Source organism: Camelus ferus, chromosome X (assembly GCF_009834535.1).
Source record: "Camelus ferus isolate YT-003-E chromosome X, BCGSAC_Cfer_1.0, whole genome shotgun sequence".
NCBI classification, from domain to species: domain Eukaryota; kingdom Metazoa; phylum Chordata; class Mammalia; order Artiodactyla; family Camelidae; genus Camelus; species Camelus ferus.
The window spans coordinates 55,603,445-55,624,774 of NC_045732.1; the positions used below are offsets into that span (position 1 = coordinate 55,603,445).

The 21,330-nt window shown below is 34.5% G+C and overlaps 1 protein-coding gene across 1 annotated transcript in view; it reads right to left on the reverse strand.

Annotated features, from left to right (window-relative positions):
- The window catches only part of CHM (CHM Rab escort protein), a 171,708-nt gene extending 152,511 nt beyond the window's left edge, over positions 1 to 19,197 (reverse strand). Inside the window, exon 1 of the mRNA XM_032474684.1 lies at positions 19,149 to 19,197. Within this exon, the coding sequence (XP_032330575.1) occupies positions 19,149 to 19,197 (49 nt within the window). The remainder of the gene's footprint in view (positions 1 to 19,148) is intronic.
- Positions 19,198 to 21,330: the final 2,133 nt, after the last annotated feature.

Genomic DNA, 21,330 nt, shown 5'->3' on the forward strand with positions numbered 1-21,330 from the left:
AGAGGTATTGGGAATAGCTACAACAGTAGCTGATCCAAAGCCAAACAAGACCTGGTAGGGGAATATATTCTATCTCAGCCTCCCCATGGACTGATGACAGCATCCTGCATTCAGGGCCATGGAAAGGTTGACTTATTCAATCCCTTACCGTGTGAGTAGAGACAGAATTGCCCAGAGATTTTATTCATTTAGCTAAATCCTTCTTCCTGAAGACAATTATGGAAATCCAATTACCCTAGTGTTTAAAAAAATGAATCCCAAATAGACCCTGCAGGTTTTCTTTATTTTAGAAACTTCAAATCAACAGAGAAAAAGGGAGTTCAAAGTTGTTTCCCGTTCTACAAGCACTTCACCATGGGATTCAATTACTATCTTGTATTTATCACAGTTTTATGTTTAATTGACATGTTTCCTTGTCCTTTAGTATTGTGATTACATGGCAGTACATTAATAATATCAAAACTTTTTAAGCTGGATTACCAAAATTGTGGTGACTTTTATTACCTGGATTTGACAGAGAGATTGTTTCCTTCAATCTTCAATCCTTTACTCCTCTGTTTAGTCTACCAAAGCCTCTTAGAATTGTTGTTCTTGTAGTGTCAGGAAGAATTTCACATCTCTTTGCAGAATTAAACTTATTGAGTTGGTGTTTCATATGCCAGACTTATAAATTTTTTCTTATCCTTGGGGATTGCCTACTCACATTAGTGGAAGCTGAGTAAACATATCAAGAGAACAGGAGCCCTCCCTTCACTTGAGAACCAGGTAACAAGGGTACACTTATCAGTGCTAGTAATATTGCATCTCGAGTGGAATTTAAAGGATCACTTTTAATTACAGTTAGAGAACGCAACTTGCTAGGGTATTACATAGCTGAACTATTTCTAAAATTACAAATCCCTTCACAAACATTTTGGAAAACTGACTTTACATGTTACCATTATCATAAAAACATATTTCTTAATGTATGCAATTAAAAATTTTGCCAACAATGTTAAAAACTTGAAATCACTGTGGAGAGCAAGTATGAATTCCTTAGGAGAAGGCAACACAGCATTTTTCACCTGGCATTTTAATTTGCAGATCTAATATCTCTCCGCAAAGAAATGCAATTTAATATAACTTGCACCAGTATGTAACATACCAGTTAGGTGTCCCAAATAAGGTCAATATCCATCTCAGTAATCATTAAGTAGGGTTGAAGGACTGACAGGATTGCTCTACAGTTCTAAGCTTGATACTGTTGGCACTTCCCATAGATTGAAAATGCTTCATTAGGTCTCAAATTTTCCTAACAATATTACATAATATCTATAGGTAAATCTTCATGATTCCCAAGCAACAAAAATAAAAATAAGGCTTTAGTAAAGAGAAAATATTAAATTTTCTGTCTTGGATTGATTCATTTTTTATACAATATCTTCTTTACAGTCTTATTTTTCCCCCAATAATATATGGCAGGTATAGAGCATGATGGGGACATTTCACCAGTCAAGTGCTTTTCTGTATCGTTATTGGGAACATCACGCTACTGGCTACAGAATAAACGACTGAAACTCAAGAAGGCTTGTATTATGAGTATACTCAAAGGATCTGATGGGGGAAAAGTGACATGTAAAACCTTATGTAAATAAAATAATCCTATTATATTCTATGTAGATAGTCCTTTGAGACAAACAACTTATGTTTAAGCTTTGTACAGAGATCTATTTTTCCAAGTGTTTTCTGCTTGAATAGCTTTTGATGTTCCCACAGATAATAGCATACTATGTAAATGACAGCAGACTATGAAACTGTTGTTTGCATGTTGCTTTTTTCTCATAATACATCTTGGACAGTACTCTGGTAAATCTAGATCTGCACATTTTTTTCTATTAAATATACTATTTACTTAAATAAAGCAAATAAATTAAAGCAATTTTTATTGAAGTATAGTTGATTTACAATATTGTATTTGCTTCAGGTATACAGCAAAGTGATTTAGTTTATATATATATATATATATATATATATATATATATATATATATATACACACACACACACACACACACACACATAAATATATGTATATTTCAGATTCTTTTCCATTATAGGTTACTACAAGATATTGAATATAGTTCCTTGTGCTATACAGTAAATCGTTGTTGTTTATCTATTTTACATAGAGTGGTGTGCATCTGTTAATCCCTCATTCCTAATTTATCCCTCCCCCCACCTTTTCCCCTTTCATCACCTTAAGTTTGTTTTTTATGTCTGTCTGTGAGTCTGTTTCTGTTTTGTCAATATATTCACTTTTACTATTTTTTTAGATTCTATATATAAGTGATATATAATATTTATCTTTCTCTGTCTGACTTACTTCACTTAGTATGATATTCTCCAGGTCCATCCATATTGCTACAAATGGCAATATTTTATTTCTCATGGCTGAGTAAAATTCCAGTGTGTGTGTGTGTGTGAATATCACATTTTCTTTATTAGTTCACCTGCTGATGGACATTTAGGTTCCTTTCATGTCTTGGCTACTGTAAATAGTGCTGCTATGAACATTGGGGTAGATGTATCTTTTTAAATTAGAATTCCCTCCAGATATATGCCAAGGATTAGGATGGCTGGATCATATGGTAACTCTATTTTTAGTTTTTAGGGAACCTCCGTCCTGTTTTCCATAGTGGTTGCACCAATTACATTCCCACCAACAGTGTATGAGTGTTTCCTTTTCTCCACACCCTCTCCAGCATTTATCGTCTGTGGATTTTCTAATGATGGCCATTCTGATCAGTGTGAGGTGATACCTCATTGTAGTTTTGATTTGCATTTCTCTAATAATTGGTAATATTGAGCATTATTTCATGTGACTATTAGGCTATCTGGATGTCTTTTTCAGAGAAATGTCTATTTAGGTCTTCTGCTCTTTTTTTAATTAGGTTTTTTTTTTTTTATATTGAGCTGTATGTGCTGTTTGTATATTTTGGAAATTAACCCCTTGTCGATCGCATCATTTGCAAATATTTTCTCCTATTCTGTAGGTTGTCTTTTTGTTCTGTTAATGGTTTTCTTTGCTGTGCAAATGCTTTTAAGTTTGATTAGGTCCCATTTGTTTATTTTTGTTTTTATTTCTTTTGCCTTGGGAGACTGTAGATCTACCACCTTTTTTAATGGCTGCACTATGTTGTAATCATAAGGATGTGCCATAATTCCTTCTCAGTTGGTAGACATTTAGGTTGTTTCTAATCTTTTGCTATTGCAAGTAATCTCCAGTAACTGTCCTCGCTCATATATCTTGGTACACATTTACAATGATACCATAGAGAAAAACCCTAAGAGTAGAATTTTTGAGTTAAGAATACTTTAAATTCTAATAGATTTTGTCAAAGTGCTTTCCAACAAAAAATTTACAAGAGTACCTGATTCCCTATACTTTAGCACTTCTGTTTTTGTGTAGCTCTAATTGTTAAAGTTTTTCTGTTATATTGAGATGCAATCTTTTTTTTTCAATAATTTCCCTGTTAGTTCTAGTACTGACCTCTGGATTCATAGATAATTTATTCAGTCCTTCCCCTTTTAACAACCCTGTAAGAAGTTAAAGAGCATTATCTTGTCCTGCTCAAGTCTTTTTCTCCAGATTTCACACTCAGTGTTAGACATTTGCCTGTGGTCTATCGTATTCGTCACTTGCCCTTTCTTTGTTTTTCTCTGAATCACAAGGGGGCTACCTTGTGAGGTGGTTTTTCCCAGATTCATATGTTGACTAACTTCTAACTATTCACGAATGAGAGACAATGGCAGCAGTTTGGAAGGAGGAAGGACCTGGTTATCTAGGTATCCATCCCAAGAAATTAGGAAAAGAGCACATTAAACTCAATGAAAATAGATGGAAAATAATAAAGATAAAAGCAGAATTTAATTAAATTGAAAGGAGACATGTAATAAGAGTAAATCCAAAAGATCAAAATTTGAATTTATTTTTTGGAAAGGCTAATAAAATCAATAAACTCCTTGCAAAAGTGCTCCAGAAAAAAAAAAAGCTAAGACAAATTACCAATATCAGGGAGAAAAAGAGACTAGTACTAAGGATCCTACAGCTATTTAACAGATAACAAGTTATTTCAACTTTATGACAGTAAGACTAGGACAGTATGGTATTGCTGCATGTGTGGACAAATAGAGGAATGGAATAGAGAATACAGAAACAGACCTACATATATATCATTGTATGATTTATGATAACATTTAAGTGCAATGGGGAAAGAATGTTTTTGCTTAAATGAACGGGTCATTTTGAAATTCGTACTGTGAAAAAAAAAACACCGTTATGTCAAAACATAAAAAGAAATAAGTTCTCAGAGGATTGAAAATATAAACATGTGTGAAAAGTAAAATGGTAAAACTTGTAGAATATATCTTCATTATCACCTGGAGTAGGCAGAGATTTCTGAAGAACAGAAAAAGCACTAACCATAAAGGAAAATATTAATAAATTAGACTTCATCTAAATTGAAGATATCTGTTCTTCAAGAACTCTAAACATTGACATTTGGGGATCTGTTTGCTTTACTGCTCAGTCAGCTAACATGGAAGCTTATGGGTCTGCAAGCTCTACCGATAAGCAAAAAGAACGGAGAAGAGACATTAACTAGCTTTTGGAGGAAGCTGAAATGACTGCGCAGGAATAATCTGGGGAGAAGTTTTATTTTCTCCTGTTTCTCTTTCTTTGTTTTGGTCTCCATCACAATTAAGGCTTTAAAAAATTCTCTTAATATTATTTTAATAGGATTTTAGGAGGGAAGAAAGGTTAAATGTCTTTGTGTATTCTACCATTTCATCCTATAATCAGCGAGTGATTTTTCGGGTACAGTAAACCTTGAGAAAACTAGGCTATATCCAACAATGCAATATTAACCAACCAGAGAGATTATAGGGCTGATGCACTTCTATGTCATATTAAAGTTTCCAGGATCTAATTCTTGGGCACTGATGACTATTTTTTGTAGTATCTTGTCTTGTTTCATAGCGGCAACAACTTCTCTCACCTGTCTGAACATATTATTTATATATTTTAAAGTTCTATTCTGTTCCCTTTTTTCCCTCTCTCCATGTTTTCTCTGTTTATTTGGCCTCTGTTTTTTACAGCAAGGGCCTGCCTGAAATAGCAAATGTTATGGAAAACAGTATGGAGATTCCTCAAAAGACTAAAAATAGATTTAGCATATGATCCAGCATTCCCACTCCCGGGCATATATCCAGAGGGAACTCTAATTTGAAAAGATACATGTAACCCAGTGTTCATTGCAGCACTATATACAATAGCCAAGACAGGGAAGCAACCTAAATGTCCACCAACAATGACTGTTTAAAGAAGTTGTGTAACATAGTTATACAATAGAATACTACTCAGCCATGAAAAGTAATAAAGTAATGCCATTTGCAGCAACTTGGATGGACCTGGAGATTGTCATTCTAAGTGAAGTAAGCCAGACACAGAAAGAAAAATACCATATGATATCACTAATATGTGGAATCTAAAATGAAAAAAGAAAAAAGAGGACATGAATGAACTCATCTACAAAACAGAAACAGACTCACAAACATAATAAACAATCTTATGGTTACCAGGGGAAAAGGGATGGAAAAGGATAAATTTGGAGTTTGAGATTTGAAAATAACAACCACTATATATAACAATAGATAAAAAACAAATTTATTCTGTATAGCACAGAGAACTATATTTAATATCTTATATAACTTTGATGAAAACGAATATGAAAATGAATATATGCATATACGTTTATGACTGGGACATTGTGCTATACAGCAGAAATTGACATATTGTAACTGACTATACTTCAATTTTTAAAATCTAGGGGTTTTTTTGGCTATTTGTGGCCCTTCATTCACCTTTTTTTTCACTTCAAAAATCAGAAATTTATAGCTGGCATAAGCATTTCCATTGCATCAAAACCAACAAAATACCTAGAAATAAACATGACCAAGGAGGTTACCTATACTCTAAAAAATATAAAACATTCATGAAGGAAATTGAAGATGATACAAAGAAATGGAAAGATAACTTGTGCTCTTTGATTGGAAGAATCAACATTACAAAATGGCTGTACTACCCAAAGCAATCTATAGATTCAATGCAAACCCCGTCAAAATACTCACAACATTTTTCATAGAACTAGAACAATTCCAGAATTTGTATGGAACCATAAAAGACCTCAAATTGCCAAAGCAATCTTTTGTAGGTTTTCTTCTTTCTTCTTTTTGTTCTCTTTTCTTATGGTTTGATGACTAGTGAAATACCTTTAACATTTGTTGTAAAACTGATTTGGTGGTGCTAAATTCTTCTAGCTTTTGTTTATCTGTGAAACTTTTGATTTCGCCATCAAATCTGAATGAGAGCCTTGATGGACAGAGTATTTTTGGTTGTCAGTTTTCCCCTTTCATCACTTTAATTTTATCGTGCCATTCTCTCCTGGCCTGAAGGGTTTCTGCTGAAAAATCAGCTGATAACTCTGTGGGCGTTCCCCTGTATGTTATTTGTTGCTTTTGTCTTGCTAATTTTAATATTTTCTCCTTATCCTTCATTTTTGTCAATTTGATTACTATGTGCCTTTTGTGTATTTTCCTTTGGGTTGATCCTGTGTGGAACTCTCTGTGCTTCCTGAACTTTGGGTGACTGTTTCCTTTTCTAAGTTGTGGAAGTTTTCAGTGATTATCTCTTCAAAATTTTTCTCAGGTCCTTTCTCTCTCTCTCTTCTCTTTCTGGGACCTGTATAATACGAATATCAGGGCATTCCATGTTGTCCCAGAGTTCTCTTAAACTATCCTCATTTCTTTTCATTCTTTTTTTCTTTTTTCTGTTCTGCAGTAGTGATTTCCACTAATCTGTCTTCTAACTCATTGATCCATTCTTCTGCTTTATTTAGTCTATTCTTGGTTCCTTCTTGTGTGTTATTCATTTCAGTAATTTTATTCTTCAGCTCTGCTTGGGTATTCTTTATATTTTCCAACTCTTCGCTAAAAACTTCACTCTGTGCATCTATACTCCTCTTGAGTTCCCTACACCTCTCTGCCATCATTACTTTAAACTCTTTCTCAGGTAAATTACCTTTCTCCTCATCACTTGTTTCTTCTTCTGGGATTTAATATTGTGCCTTGGACTGGAAGATATTCCTTTATCACCTCATATTGTCTGTCTTTCTATTTGTATTTTTAGATAGCTTAGTTACATTTTTCGACCTTGGAGAAGTAGCCCTCTGTGGGAAACGTCCTATGTGTCCTAGCAGTACACTCCTCTCTTGTCACCCAAGGGCCAGAGTCCAGCTGGTCCCAGTGTAGAGTCTGGCCTGTGTTTGTGGATTCCTTCCACAGGCTTTGGGATTGTTGTTTTCTTATTTCTGATATCTGTCCCCTGGTGGATGAGGCTGGACTAGAGGCTTATGCAGGTTTCCTGCAGGAGGAGCCAGTGCCTGCCCAGTGCTGGGTGAAGCTTGGATGGGGAGGGATAAACTAGGAGTTTCAGATTAAAGATTCACCTTACTATATATAAAATAGATAAACAACAAGGACCTACTGTATAGCACACAGAACTACATTCAATTTCTTGTAGTAACATATAATGGAAAAGAATCTGAAAAAATATATGTATGTATATGTATAACTGAATTGCTTTGCTGTACACCCAAAACTAACATTGTAAATAACTACACTTCAATAAAAAACAAAAACAAAAACAAAACAACCCCCCCCCAAAAACACTAATGATATTTGGTTTCCCATTCATGTTGAAAATGAGACACTACACAGCTGATTGGTAGCTGTAAAGATATTTTCAGATATACCAGGACTTTAAAAGTAACTTCCATGCAGTACTCACAAAGTGACTGAGGATATGGTCTACCAAGAGAAAGAAGTAAACCAGGAAACAGGAGGATTAAAGGAACACGCTATCCAACAAAGGATGATGGTACAGGGAACTCTTAGAACTGTAGATGTGCCATCGACTCAGAGAGAAATTAACCCAAAGCAGAGCAGAAAGGTAATGGGCTCCAGGAGGGAAGTCTCCTGGGAAAATAGAAATTGAGGAATTATCTGATGTGTTTGCTTATATGGAAAATAGTATTGAGACAATGATGGAGTGATTGGGTAGAATTAGCAATAAGTTCAAAATGTAGAATAGATAAACAAGATTATACTGTATAGCACAATGAAATATATACAAGATCTTGTGGTAGCTCACAGAGAAAAAAAATGTGACAATGAATATATGTATGTTCATGTATAACTGAAAAATTGTACTCTACACTGGAATTTGACACAACATTATAAAATGACTATTACTCAATAAAAAGATGTTAAAAAAGATTATGTATAAATCAAAAAAATTAGCAATAAGTACATAAAGATCTAAGCATATATGAGGCAAATATCAACCTCTGGGAAAATAAGAAATTGTTAGGGAAAGGAAATGTAATCACAGTATATTATTGATTCAACTACAAATAAGATGTATATGATCATATCAAAGTAAACTGAATACTGATTTTCTCCAAATTGCGATGTAACAATCCTGGGAATGTGGGGGAGGGGAACTATACAGGTAAAAGTGTAAGGATCATAAACCCTTATCTACTTATCTACTGTTAAGAGGAAGTCAAAGGGTAATATTTAAAAGTGATTAATCAAACCCAGGAATCCCGCTCCTGGGCATATATCCAGAAGGAACCCTACTTCAAAAAGACACCTGCACCCCAATGTTCATAGCAGCACTATTTACAATAGCCAAGACATGGAAACAGCCTAAATGTCCATCCACAGATGACTGGATAAAGAAGAAGTAGTATATTTATACAATGGAATACTATTCAGCCATAACAAACAACAACATAATGCCATTTGCAGCAACATGGATGTTCCTGGAGAATGTCATTCTAAGTGAAGTAAGCCAGAAAGAGAAAGGAAAAATACCATATGAGATCGCTTATATGTGGAATCTAAAAAAAAGAACAAACAAGGCATAAATACAAAACAGAAATAAACTCACAGACATAGGATACACACTTGTGGTTGCCAAGGGGGTGGAGGGTGGGAAGAGATAGACTGGGATTTAAAAATTGTAGAATAGATAAACAAGATTATACTGTATAGCACAGGGAAATATATACAAGATCTTATGGTAGCTCACAGAGAAAAAAATGTGATAATGAATATATACATGTTCATGTATAACTGAAAATTGTGCTCTACACTGGAATTTGACACAACATTGTAAAATGATTATACATCAATAAAATGTTAAAAAAAATGATTAATCAAGAGGGGGGTATAGCTCAGTGGTGGACTGTGCATTTAGCATGCATGAGGTCCTGGGTTCAAGCCTCAGTATCTCCATTAAAATAACAAATCAAACTACCTTGCTCCCCCACAAAAAAAAGCAATTTATCAAGAAATAGAATATCATTTAGAAATGTGGAGATAAATGTCAGTAAAGATAACCAAAATATTTGGAAGCTGTTTCCTTTGAGGAGGAAGTTTGAGGGTTTGTGAACAGATTGGCGGGGGTGGGAGGGTTGAGGGGTGGGGACTATTTTTTACTAAGTATCTTTTAGCATTGTTTGACTTTTAAAACTATACTCAGTTTCAACTTTTAAAAAAATAAAGCAAATTCACTTGAGGAGTTAACTAAAATGCAGATTCCTGGGCCCACTCCTGGAGATTTAGATTAATTTTGTACATGGGGAGGAATCTACATTTTACATAAACATCCCAATTCTGAGAAACACATCAGGATAGCCCTTTATTGTTCTTCCTCCAAACAGAACTTTTCAAAAAGGCACTTTGGGAGTTTTTAAATTTTTCTTCTAATTTTACAGTTGTGATTCCTTCCTAGGCTTCACCCTTCCTGATCGTGTTTAAATGTGCCATTTAAAAATATTTGTCCTTGAGTGTATTTATTTTTCCATTTTTGTGTGCCTCCTTTTATAATCTGAGCTCATCTGAAAGCTCACTATAAGGTCACATCATCTTTACATTCACTCTTCTTTTCTTGTACTTAGGGATTATTTTTAGTTGTACAGTGAGATTTTCATTTTTGAGAGTGTCCCACCCTCTTAATAGTTTCTATATGAGGGTCTCAGTCAGTGAATTCAGAACATTTTCTCTGAACTTAATTGCCTCGGGATATTTAGACTATCAGAGTTGCCTAATTTTAAATTTGTTGTCTTTGTCTTAAATTTAAGAATTACTCCTCAGTCAAATTCTTGCCTTAATGATGTTGCAGGATATAATAATACAAGGCTTTACTGCTTTTCCAGAATGCTACAACAAAATCTTCCACTCGAGTTTACACATGGGAGGTTTCCCTCTGAAGGATTACTATAGCCTAATTCCTCACCTACATGCTGATTTTAAATAAGAAATGCTGAATGAATTAAAAACATGCATTTTAAATTGGAAGCAAAATAGCTAGCTCAGAATCAAAGAAAGTGTCATGAATATTTGGATAAATAAATCTTTTATTTAATTAATTAATGTCCTTTAAATTTCTATTCTATCATTCTCACTGATGATTTTTGGACACCTGAAAATAAATGTTTTTTATCAATAAATCTTTTTTTATCTATCTAACTGAAGTGAAATGTTGCTTCTAATGATTCCTGTTGCTAAACTAACTTCTGACTTGGTTAGGAAATTTTACCTTTTTAAAAAATTTTAGGTTTTCATAATGCAGATGAAGGAATGACCACTTAAGACATCAAGCTGAGAAAATGGACTTCTGATGTTTGAGGCATCTGCGCTTATTCAATTTAATCATTTTAATGCCCCATTAATTTTCACATTAAACATAAACGATTTTGGATTTTCCTAATGCTGAAGTCATTACATAATTCTTATCACAATCTCTATTTGCATACATTAAAACAGTGTTATATTATATCCAGGATATACCACAGATGCTTATTAACTCTTTCTCAACTTAGATTCCACTTCTGGGGCAAAATCCTGAATATGAGAACAGAGAAAGCTGACCAGGAACAACGACTATTTTATATTGGTTTGAATATTTTACATGATGCAAATAGATTGCCTTTTTTAAAACAACTTTTTTTGTGATATAATTTCTGTACAGTAAACTACACATATTTCAGATGAACAATTTGATGAATTTTGATACATATATACACCTATGAAACCACCACCAAAATCAAGTTAGCTAACATTTCCATCACTCCTCAATAGACTGTCTTTTAAATAAGGAAAATAAATATTTATAATTCTCAAATAACAAAATAATTGAATCAACATTGCATTATTTAATTCAAAATCGTTTTAAACATACTCCAACCATAGACCAAATATTCCAATTAAATAGATGTCTGTTTCTAAGGCGTCAGCTAATTTTAATTCTTACATTTCTAATATTATGACTTGTTTATATCACTATGACACTTCTAGAATTCAATTCTGATAATAAATTATGAAAGCCCTAAGACTCAGCAATTTACTGTTACTTTTGTTTTCCTTTGTAGCCCAGATGGAGAAATGGTTATATCACACACATTTTAATGGGACCTCTATAACTTTTGACAAGACATAGATTAATGAGACTTGGTCCCAGTGACTCTGGAAAGTGAAAAGTGGTTGCTAACCTAGAGACCCAGAACCTACCTATTCATATTTAAGAGTTTGCCTTACTGGCAGAGACAAAAGAACTGGCCTAAGCATTCCAACAATTCTTCAACTGGATGAAGTGACTGAATTGCCCATTTGGAGTGGTCAGTATCCATGGTAGATATGCTTGTCCCATTTCTCACAGAAAAGTGATCTAAGTAAAAATATTACTTATGATTTTTTTATATTTTAAAAAGTCAGAACAGATGATTTGTAAATAAGCACTTTTTGACACGAAATACTAGTTCTTTATAAAATTTGGACATTACATCGAAGTTACTGTTTGTAGTCAATAGGGCCACATTTGATTGTTAAGAAGACTGAACTGAAATTCTGCAGTATCCTTGTGTTTCCTAGTTTAAACAAGAAGTCACTCTCCAGATTGAGGTTACTTTGTGTGTGACCCTGAAAAACGATAGCAGAGTACCGTTTTTTAAAAAAATTCTTACTCCTACACAGAGAGATTTTACAGATATATTTAGCATAACTTATTTAATACCCTATTTCTGAAAGAATTCTAAAGTATTTTGATCAAATGTTAACACTTTTTTCCTTCAAGGCAATATTTACGTAGACATGAATGCAAGGAAATCATTTGTGACAACATCTCAGGAACCTGCACACACAGAAACTTCTCCAGATAAGAGCTACTGATGTAAGCACATTCTATAAAAATAGCAAATTATTATTATTGAAAACAATTTGTAAGCCAATAAAAAAGAAATATTATTTCAGCATAGAATTTCAATAAGCTTAAGATGCAAAGGAATATATAATATGTACAGTTTACATTTTCATCATAAAGTAAAATGTTAACATGATAGAAACCTGGAGGAAGTCCAATTTATTTCAAAACAAAAATAATTACTTTTGTTTACAGTTGAACAATGCTGTGGCAGCTATATTGCAGACTGAAGAGTTCTTTCAGAGTCTTTATATTTATTTTCTTGTTCATTTCCGTTTTATCTTACTTTTAAAAATTTTAGGCAATTTAGTTTTGAAAAATAGAAGGATTGAATACTCCTACTTGTCACTAGATGGCAGTAACTCCAGGATGGGTCTCTTGCAGTGAAGCAGTAAAATGGAAATTTTTGTTTGCTTGCACCAAAGATACAGATACGTACGTAGTTCCCCATGACTGAGATTTTAGTGGTAGTGATAGAATGAGCATGTGTTTGTGGGGGAAGGAAAGACGGAGGGGTGTGTGTGTGTGTGTGTATGTTTTTATTTGTTTTGAAGACATTGACCATGGCTTACAAGAGAATTGCAACTGTTTTAGATCACTTTTTTGCATATGTATGAAAATACAAACCAAATAAGGACTTAGTAAAAGATAAACATTTTATACGAAATACAGAACATTTGCATTTTCATACATTACCCTTTTATACAGACCTTTAGTATTTGTATTCCAAACAGAATGACTGACAAGTCATTGTTTTTTTTCTAACATTTTTTATTGATTTATAATCATTTTACAATGTGTCAAATTCCAGTGTAGAGCACAATTTTTCAGTAATACATGAACATATATATATTCATTGTCACATTTTTTTCTCTGTGAGCTACCACAAGATCTTGTGTATATTTCCCTGTGCTATACAGTATAATCTTGTTTATCTATTCTACAATTTTGAAATCCCGTCTATCCCTTCCCACCCTCCGCCCCCTTGGCAACCACAAGTTTGTATTCTATGTCTATGAGTCTATTTCTGTTTTGTATTTATGCTTTGGTTTTTTGTTTTTGTTTTTGTTTTTGTTTTTTAGATTCCACATATGAGCGATCTCATATGGTATTTTTCTTTCTCTTTCTGGCTTATTTCACTTAGAATGACATTCTCCAGGGACATCTATGTTGCTGCAAATGGCGTTATGTTGTCAGTTTTTATGGGTGAGTAGTATTCCATTGTATAAATATACCACTTTTTCTTTAACCAGTCATCTGTGGATGGAAATTTAGGCTGTTTCCATGTCTTGGCTATTGTAAACAGTGCTGCTATGAACATTGGGGTGCAGGTGTCTTTTTGAAGTAGGGCTCCTTCTGGATATATGCCCAGGAGTGGGATTCCTGGGTCATATGGTAAGTCTATTCCTAGTCTTTTAAGGAATCTCCACACTGTTTTCCATAGTGCCTGCACCAAAATGCATTCCCACCAGCAGTGTAGGAGGGTTCCCCTTTCTCCACAGCCTCTCCAGCATTTGTCATTTGTGGATTTTTGAATGGCCATTCTGACTGGTGTGAGGTGATACCTCATTGTAGTTTTGATTTGCATTTCTCTAATAATTAGTGATATGGAGCATTTTTTCATGTGCCTATTGATCATTTGTATGTCTTCCTTCGAGAATTGCTTGTTTAGGTCTTTTGCCCATTTTTGGATTGGGTTGTTTGTTTCTTTCTTATTAAGTCGTAGGATCTGCTTATATATTCTGGAGATCAAGCCTTTGTCGGTTTCATTTGCAAAAATTTTCCCCCATTCCGTAGGTTGTCGTTTTGTTTTACTTATGGTTTCCTTTGCTGTGCAGAAGCTTGTAAGTTTCATTAGGTCCCATTTGTTTATTCTTGCTTTTATTTCTATCGCTTGGGTAGACTGTCCTAGGAGAACATTTTTGAGAAGTATGGCAGATAATGTTTTGGCTATATTTTCTTCTAGGAGGTTTATTGTATCTTGTCTTATGTTTAAGTCTTTGATCCATTTTGAGTTTATTTTTGTGTATGGTGTAAGGGAGTGCTCTACCTTCACTGATTTACATGCTGCTGTCCAGTTTTCCCAACACCATTTGCTGAAGAGACTGTCTTTATTCCATTGTATATTCTTGCCTCCTTTGTCAAAGATTAGTTGACCAAAAGTTTGCAGGTTCATTTCTGGGCTCTCTATTCTGTTCCATTGGTCTATATGTCTGTTTTTGTACCAATACCATGCTGTCTTGATGACTGTAGCTCTATGGTATTGTCTGAAGTCTGGGAGAGTTATTCCTCCAGCCTCTTTCTTGTTCTTCAGTAATGCTTTAGCAATTCTAGGTCTTTTGTGGTTCCATATAAATTTTATTATGGCTTGTTCTAGTTCTGTGAAATATGTCCTGGGTCATTTGATAGGGATTGCATTAAATCTGTAGATTGCCTTGGGCAGTGTGACCATTTTAACAATATTGATCCTTCCAATCCAGGAGCGTGGGAAATCTTTCCATTTTTAGAAGTCTTCTTTAATCTCCTTCATCAGTGGTTTACACCATTTTCTGTGTATAATTCTTTCACCTCCTTTCTTCAGTTTATTCCTAAGTATTTTACTACTTTGGGTGCTATTTTAAAGGGGATTGTTTCTTTACTTTCTTTTTCTGTTGATTAATTGTTAGTGTAAAGAAATGCAACTGATTTTTGAACGTTAATCTTGTAACCTGCTACCTTGCTGAATTCTTCCATCAGCTCTAGTGACAAGTCATTGTTAATGATGATGGCAGGACATGATTTTTATATAAGAGCAGATCACATCTTCCATATGACATTTTCTTTCTTTTCAGACATTTTGGACTCAAAAATGCATCCATTTGGCTCTATATTTTAGGTAGAGAGCTTAAATAAGTTATTTGAATATGCATATCTTATTGAGCTGTAAATGAATTTTTGAGATTCCTTGTGATGAGTGATATCAATGGGAATTTATACTTTGTAGCAGAACCCGCCCAGGACAATAGAGACAAGTGTGATTCGCCACAGTAAAGGCTTCATATTGAGAGATTTTAGTGAGTAGCATGATGAACAACGGTTCATGCTTAGAACAAAACTTTTCAGAAGTCCGTTTCCAAATAGGATACAAACATCAGTTTACATTAAAGGACATTTGCTTCTTTCATCAACTATCAGTTATTGGTGAAAAATTTCCTTCTGGAGCACTCAGTTTCCTACGCCAGCCATAAAATTACGTTGAGAGATGACATCCTGACAGGTGGAAACAGTTGCATAGAAGGTGGAATGTGACATGTTCAAAGATGAGAAGTGATCAGATTCCTTACTGGAGAAAATCAAAGGCTGGTTAGCTCTCACAGAGCAAGGTGAAACCTGTTGAATTTTCTGAAAGAATTTTGGACAGAGCAGAGCTTTGTATTCTTTTAAGCCACTGTTTTTGCAAAACTGCTGCTGTGTTTACACCTGTTAGACTTCACTGGGAACTTGGGGAAAAAAGTGGAAGATTCAAGGAATGACCCTTTTATTTTTTTTAATAGTTGTGAAGTTAGAATTTTCTAGATAATCTGAAGGGCTTAGCCTTAATTTTCATCACTCTTTCACATTCCTATCCTTCCGCCACATTTACTGTTATCTTCATGCCTCACACATCTTGCCACATCCTTCCACTCACCTTCACCTGCCTAACTTCAAGTGATCCTTCCTGAAGGCTCAGGGAGCACCTCACCCAAGAAGCCTTCCCTGATATGCCCTATGTGAGGGTTGCCAGACTTGCAAATAAAGATAGAGGAGTACTTGGGCACAACAGAAGCCTCAACAATTTTAAGAAGATAGAAATTATCTCAAGAATCTTTACTGACCACAATGCGATGAAACTAGAAATCAACTACAGAAAAACAAAGGAGGGGAAGTAAAGGTACAGGAAACACAGCCAAATTTGAATTTCACATCAGCGATGAACAATTTTCTGTATTAGTATGTCCCAAATATGGCATCCTATATTTTTACTTGCTAAATCAGGCCATCCTACTTTAGCTAGTCAGTTCTTTTTAATAATAAATAATGCCATTTGCAGCAACATGGATGGACCTGGAGATTGTCATTCTAGGTGAAGTAAGCCAGAAAGAAAGAAAAATACCATATGATATCATTCACATGTGGAATCTAAAAAAAAAAAGACAGAAATGAACTTATTTACAAAACAGAAATTGAATCAGAGACATAGAAAACAAACTTATGGTCACCGGGGGGAAAGAGGGTGAGAAGGTATAAATTGGGAGTTTGAGATTTGCAGATACTAACTAATACATATAAAATACATAACAAGTTTCTTCTGTATAGCACAGGGAACTATACTCAATATCTTGTAGTAACCTATAATGAAAAAGAATATGAAAAGGAATATATGTATGTATATGTATGGCTGAACTATTATGCTGTACACAAGAAGTTGCCACAACGTTGTAAACTGACTACAATAAAAAAAGTATAGCTCAGAAAAGTCCATCCTTAGAGAGAAATAAAATATTATGAAGACTAAAAAAAGTTTTTTGTCATTTCCAAAATGCAGTGTTTCATTATCAAAAAATTCCACATGAGGATTCTTTCATCATTATTTGCTTTGTATATGAACAAAATACATGAGTATGGCTTTTGTGAAAGGACTGATTACAAAATGTTACAAACTGGACTTCACAAAATCCTCCATTGTTCCTTTCTGCCTTAATTAAACCGTGTTTGTATCTTTACACTGCAACTTCCAAGTATGATGGAGGAGCAGCCTACCATTGCTAATTGATAAGCTTTCAGTGTGATAGAGCAATGTAACAAAAGAAGAGTTTTTTAGTTTATTTCCACAGAAAGGGTTTATGCCTGAGTATGGTTGCTCATAATTAATAGTGGGTTAAAAATGTAATTATTGTAAAAAGTATAAATGTGTTCATTAGATCTTTGTGAAGATACCACCATAAATGCCAATCACTGAAAACATCTCTAATAATTTCTTCTTTTACTCAGTAAGGAATATCCCATCTTTAAAACATTAAAAACAGATGTCACTGCATTACTTCACTGCTGATGTATGTAATAGAAATGACACACTAATTAATTTAATGCAGTATACATGTACTGATTATTTATCATGGCTGACAATAAAATTATGAAAACATTCAATTACAATCAGTGGTAATTCATTACTTATTGATTTTACATTATGTGCACATTAATACAATGCACTTAATTACTCAGAAGAGGGGATCGTTTTTCTGTTGATATGCAAACATTTGAATTCATCAGTTCTATTTAAAAACAAAAAAGTTTGAGTAGTAAGAGTTGATCCGATCTGAAATGAGAATGTACTTGGGCTGTTACTATCAAAGCAAATTTAAGTCTCCTCTGAAAAGATGCCTGAGAAATAGGAGCTTTGGAGCAAGACTGCATTCGTTTTAATTTGCTGCTCAATTATATATCTCTTCGATGGCCAATGATTCTTCAATTCCTAGAACTGCACGGCTTTCAGCACTTAGACACGTACCCTGCACCATGCCTAATGGCATATCTTGTGTAGAGTAGGAATGCAACAAATATTTGCTGTCTAAACATTGATCTTGAAACAAATATAAGAAATTTTTATGATGGAAATGTATTCCATAGGTTTCTGGAGATGGTAGTGTCACCTCTGCCTGTGGCAGTCAGGGGACACTTTAAAATAGACTCAATATTTAGAAGATAGATTTTCATAAGCTGAGAGATCGAATTTTAGGCAGAGTAACAGCAAACATGAAGGCTTGAAGGCACAGACAAGAAATGCAGATTTAGAGGATACTGACTGTAACAGTTTGATTTGTAGGTGAGTAGTGAGAACAAAACGTGATGATTGACTGGGCCAGGCTGGGGAGCAGGACAAGGTAAGCAGGGATTCTAGAACAGGGGAGTTCATAGCAAGAACAAAGATAAATTAGAAGAGTTAACAGTAATAGCACTTCCTCTGTGACAAACACCATTCTTAGCACTTGACATTTGTTGTGTAGATGAACTCTTGCAACCTCACAAAATTCTATGCGGAAAGTGCTATTATTGTTGTTCTGATTTTACAGATCAGGGAACCGAGGCAAAGCAAAGTTAAATAATCTGCCCAAGATCACCTGGTTTACTAAATTGTAGAGCTAGAATATGGACCTGGGAAGTCTGACTGCAGATTTCACACACTTACCACTCAGCTAAACTGCTTTTTCAGAGAGGAATAACTAAGATTTGGTGTGAAGGTGAGACAGGAGGGAAGGGGGCAGGGCACAGCCATTAAAAGAATGACACAGCAATTAGCACCAAGATGGTGGAAGATTCAACTCCCTGTGGATCTTGAGCTTCAATATGCTCATTGCATGCTCAGTGGCACTCCACAAGTGCCAGAGCAGTTTCAAGGCTGACCATAAAAGGTCAAAAAGTGGGTGATGGCCTAGTTCCTGGGAATCCCAGTCCCTTCCCCAAAATAGTTGGAATAATCCTCCCACTTGTTAGCATATGAAGTTACCAAGCTCGTAAAAATTAACAACTCCCACATCTCATGGCCGATCTCATTTTCCTAGATGACCCCATTCTCTGAGGCCACAGCTCTCCCTTCTGAGTAAGCTGGCCCACATTCTGCCTATGGAATGTGTATCTTGTAGGCCTTTATCTTGCTATTTTAGATGATTGCACTCTGTCTATGGAGTGTGTATCTCTGAATAAATTTACTTCTACTGAACTGTGCCTCGCTTTTGAATTCTTTCCTGCAGGAAGCCAAGGACCCTCACTTGGTGGGGCGCGTCCCAGGGACTCATCTGAGACCTGGGACGTGGCCATCCTCTCGAGCCCCATTTTCCTGAATCAAAGGGATCTTATGGTTGTGGAGGGATTGCTGTCTTGTAGAGTCCTAATTAGGCAGCAATGAATGACTAAAGCAGTGAACTGTGAAGTAACAACAAGTACAAGTACTTCTACTGCAATGGATCATCTTGGGTTTATGTTCATTTTCCAAAAGTATCCATCTTCATTGGTTAAATTGAAGGCAAATTTTGGACAGGTTGAACGTTTCCCAATGGCTTGGAATATGCAGATACATTTTTGTGCCATTTTTCCCTCACCTCAGGACTTGGGGATTTTAAATATAAACTCTGAAAGTTGTTCTATTAACATTTCAAAAAAGCTTAAATCTGCAACTTATGGTTTGTGCCACCCTGTGGAGAATGGCTTAAAAGCCAAGATAAAAGCTTTTTCTAAGATTCAGATGGGGTATTTTTTCTAATACTATAGCCCATCCCTATTTCTTAAACTTTTATTCTCATCTTGTTTACTAAAGATGCAACCTTGTATTTTTCTGAACTTAAAATTCTTTTAAAACTTAGTGTAGAGCAATTTTTTTTAAAAGAAATGGAAGTATAAGAATAGTGCAGTGGTTAAGATTTTCATTTCTAGAGTCACACCTGAATTTTATTTTCAGCTTGGCCACTTCATAATAGTGTGACCCTAGACAAGTATATCATTTTAAGTCTCAGTCTCCTCATCTGAGAAATGGGGATAATAGAATCTGCTTTCCATAGCTGCCTTGAAGATTAAATAAGATGATGTATGGAAAGTTTTTAGCACAATGCCTGCACAAAGTAAGCATTCAGTAAAAGTTAGTTATATAAATAGAAATACAGTAACTTTATTATAAATAGTTTACATTTTTAAACAACTCATTCAACTCTCAGATGGTGTGTATATACTTTATGAGGAGTTGATTGTCAATTTTTCAATGACTCGATGACAATGTGCGTAGAGCTACTTCCCTAGATGAATTCAGCCAAATGTGGTTCAGTCATTTTTGTCTGAATTGTCCCAGCAAAACCCAGGGAAGGCCTTTGCTATGTTTTCAATAACACAACACTTACAGTTCTTGCTTTCTTTACTCATCTTTTGCAGAAGAAAAATGACAAGAAAAGGCAATGATTGCCTAGTATTTGTGATGCTGCTGGAAGTATAAACACCCTCATGTTTACATTTTCCTCCTGTCAGAGAAAAGTACTTATTTCTCTCCTACCCAAGATGAAGACGGGTATAGTCTCTTTTTTCTCAAGTCAGAGCTGGTTATTTTGCATACAATAGTAAATTTACATTAGCTTTGTATAGTTTTAACATCTCTCAGCAGTGATTTGAATTGTTATCTCAATGACACCCTTCCTCAGTAAAGTACCCTTATATAAAATATGTAGGATGAAAAATTTAATAAGGTTTCAAACAGAGATTTAAATTATGTCTTATTATGTAAATATGTAAGTTAAATATGTTTTTATTACATGTATTATATTTTACAATATATATTTATTGCAAATGTATAACAAATTCTTTAGAGTTCATAGAAGCAAACATAGCACAATATAAATCTATCATACTTAAAAAAACTTTTGTGAGGAAATTAATGCTTAGATAAATAAAAATTGAAATATTTCTTAAGTAATATGAGAAGCCAGCCATCACTAAAAAGATCCAGAAACTGCTAGTAAGCAAAATCATCATTCTCTTAACAAAAACTTATCTTTAATGCACACCAACATCTTAGAGTCTGCTTCAAAAATTGGTAGTAACAAACATTTATCTAGTTTAACAGCTCCAGGAAAACATGTATGGGCATGTAGGATGAGCCAGACACCATGGTTGGCACTTGAAATAGCACATTGGTTAAGATATACATGATTCCTCACCTGACTGAACTTTTTTTTTTAATTGAAGTATAGTCAGTTACAATGTGTCAATTTCTGGTACACAGCATAACACTCTCTGACTGAATATTATTTGAGGAGAGGACCTAATACAAAAGACTGTATTATAAAGCAGCATGTTTTAACTGTTAAGAGAGGCACAACATGATATGAGAATTTGGAAGAGGGAGAGCCCATTTCTGGCTGGGAAAAAGAGAATTAAGGTGTTCTTTGTGGCAGTGAATTGCAGTATAGC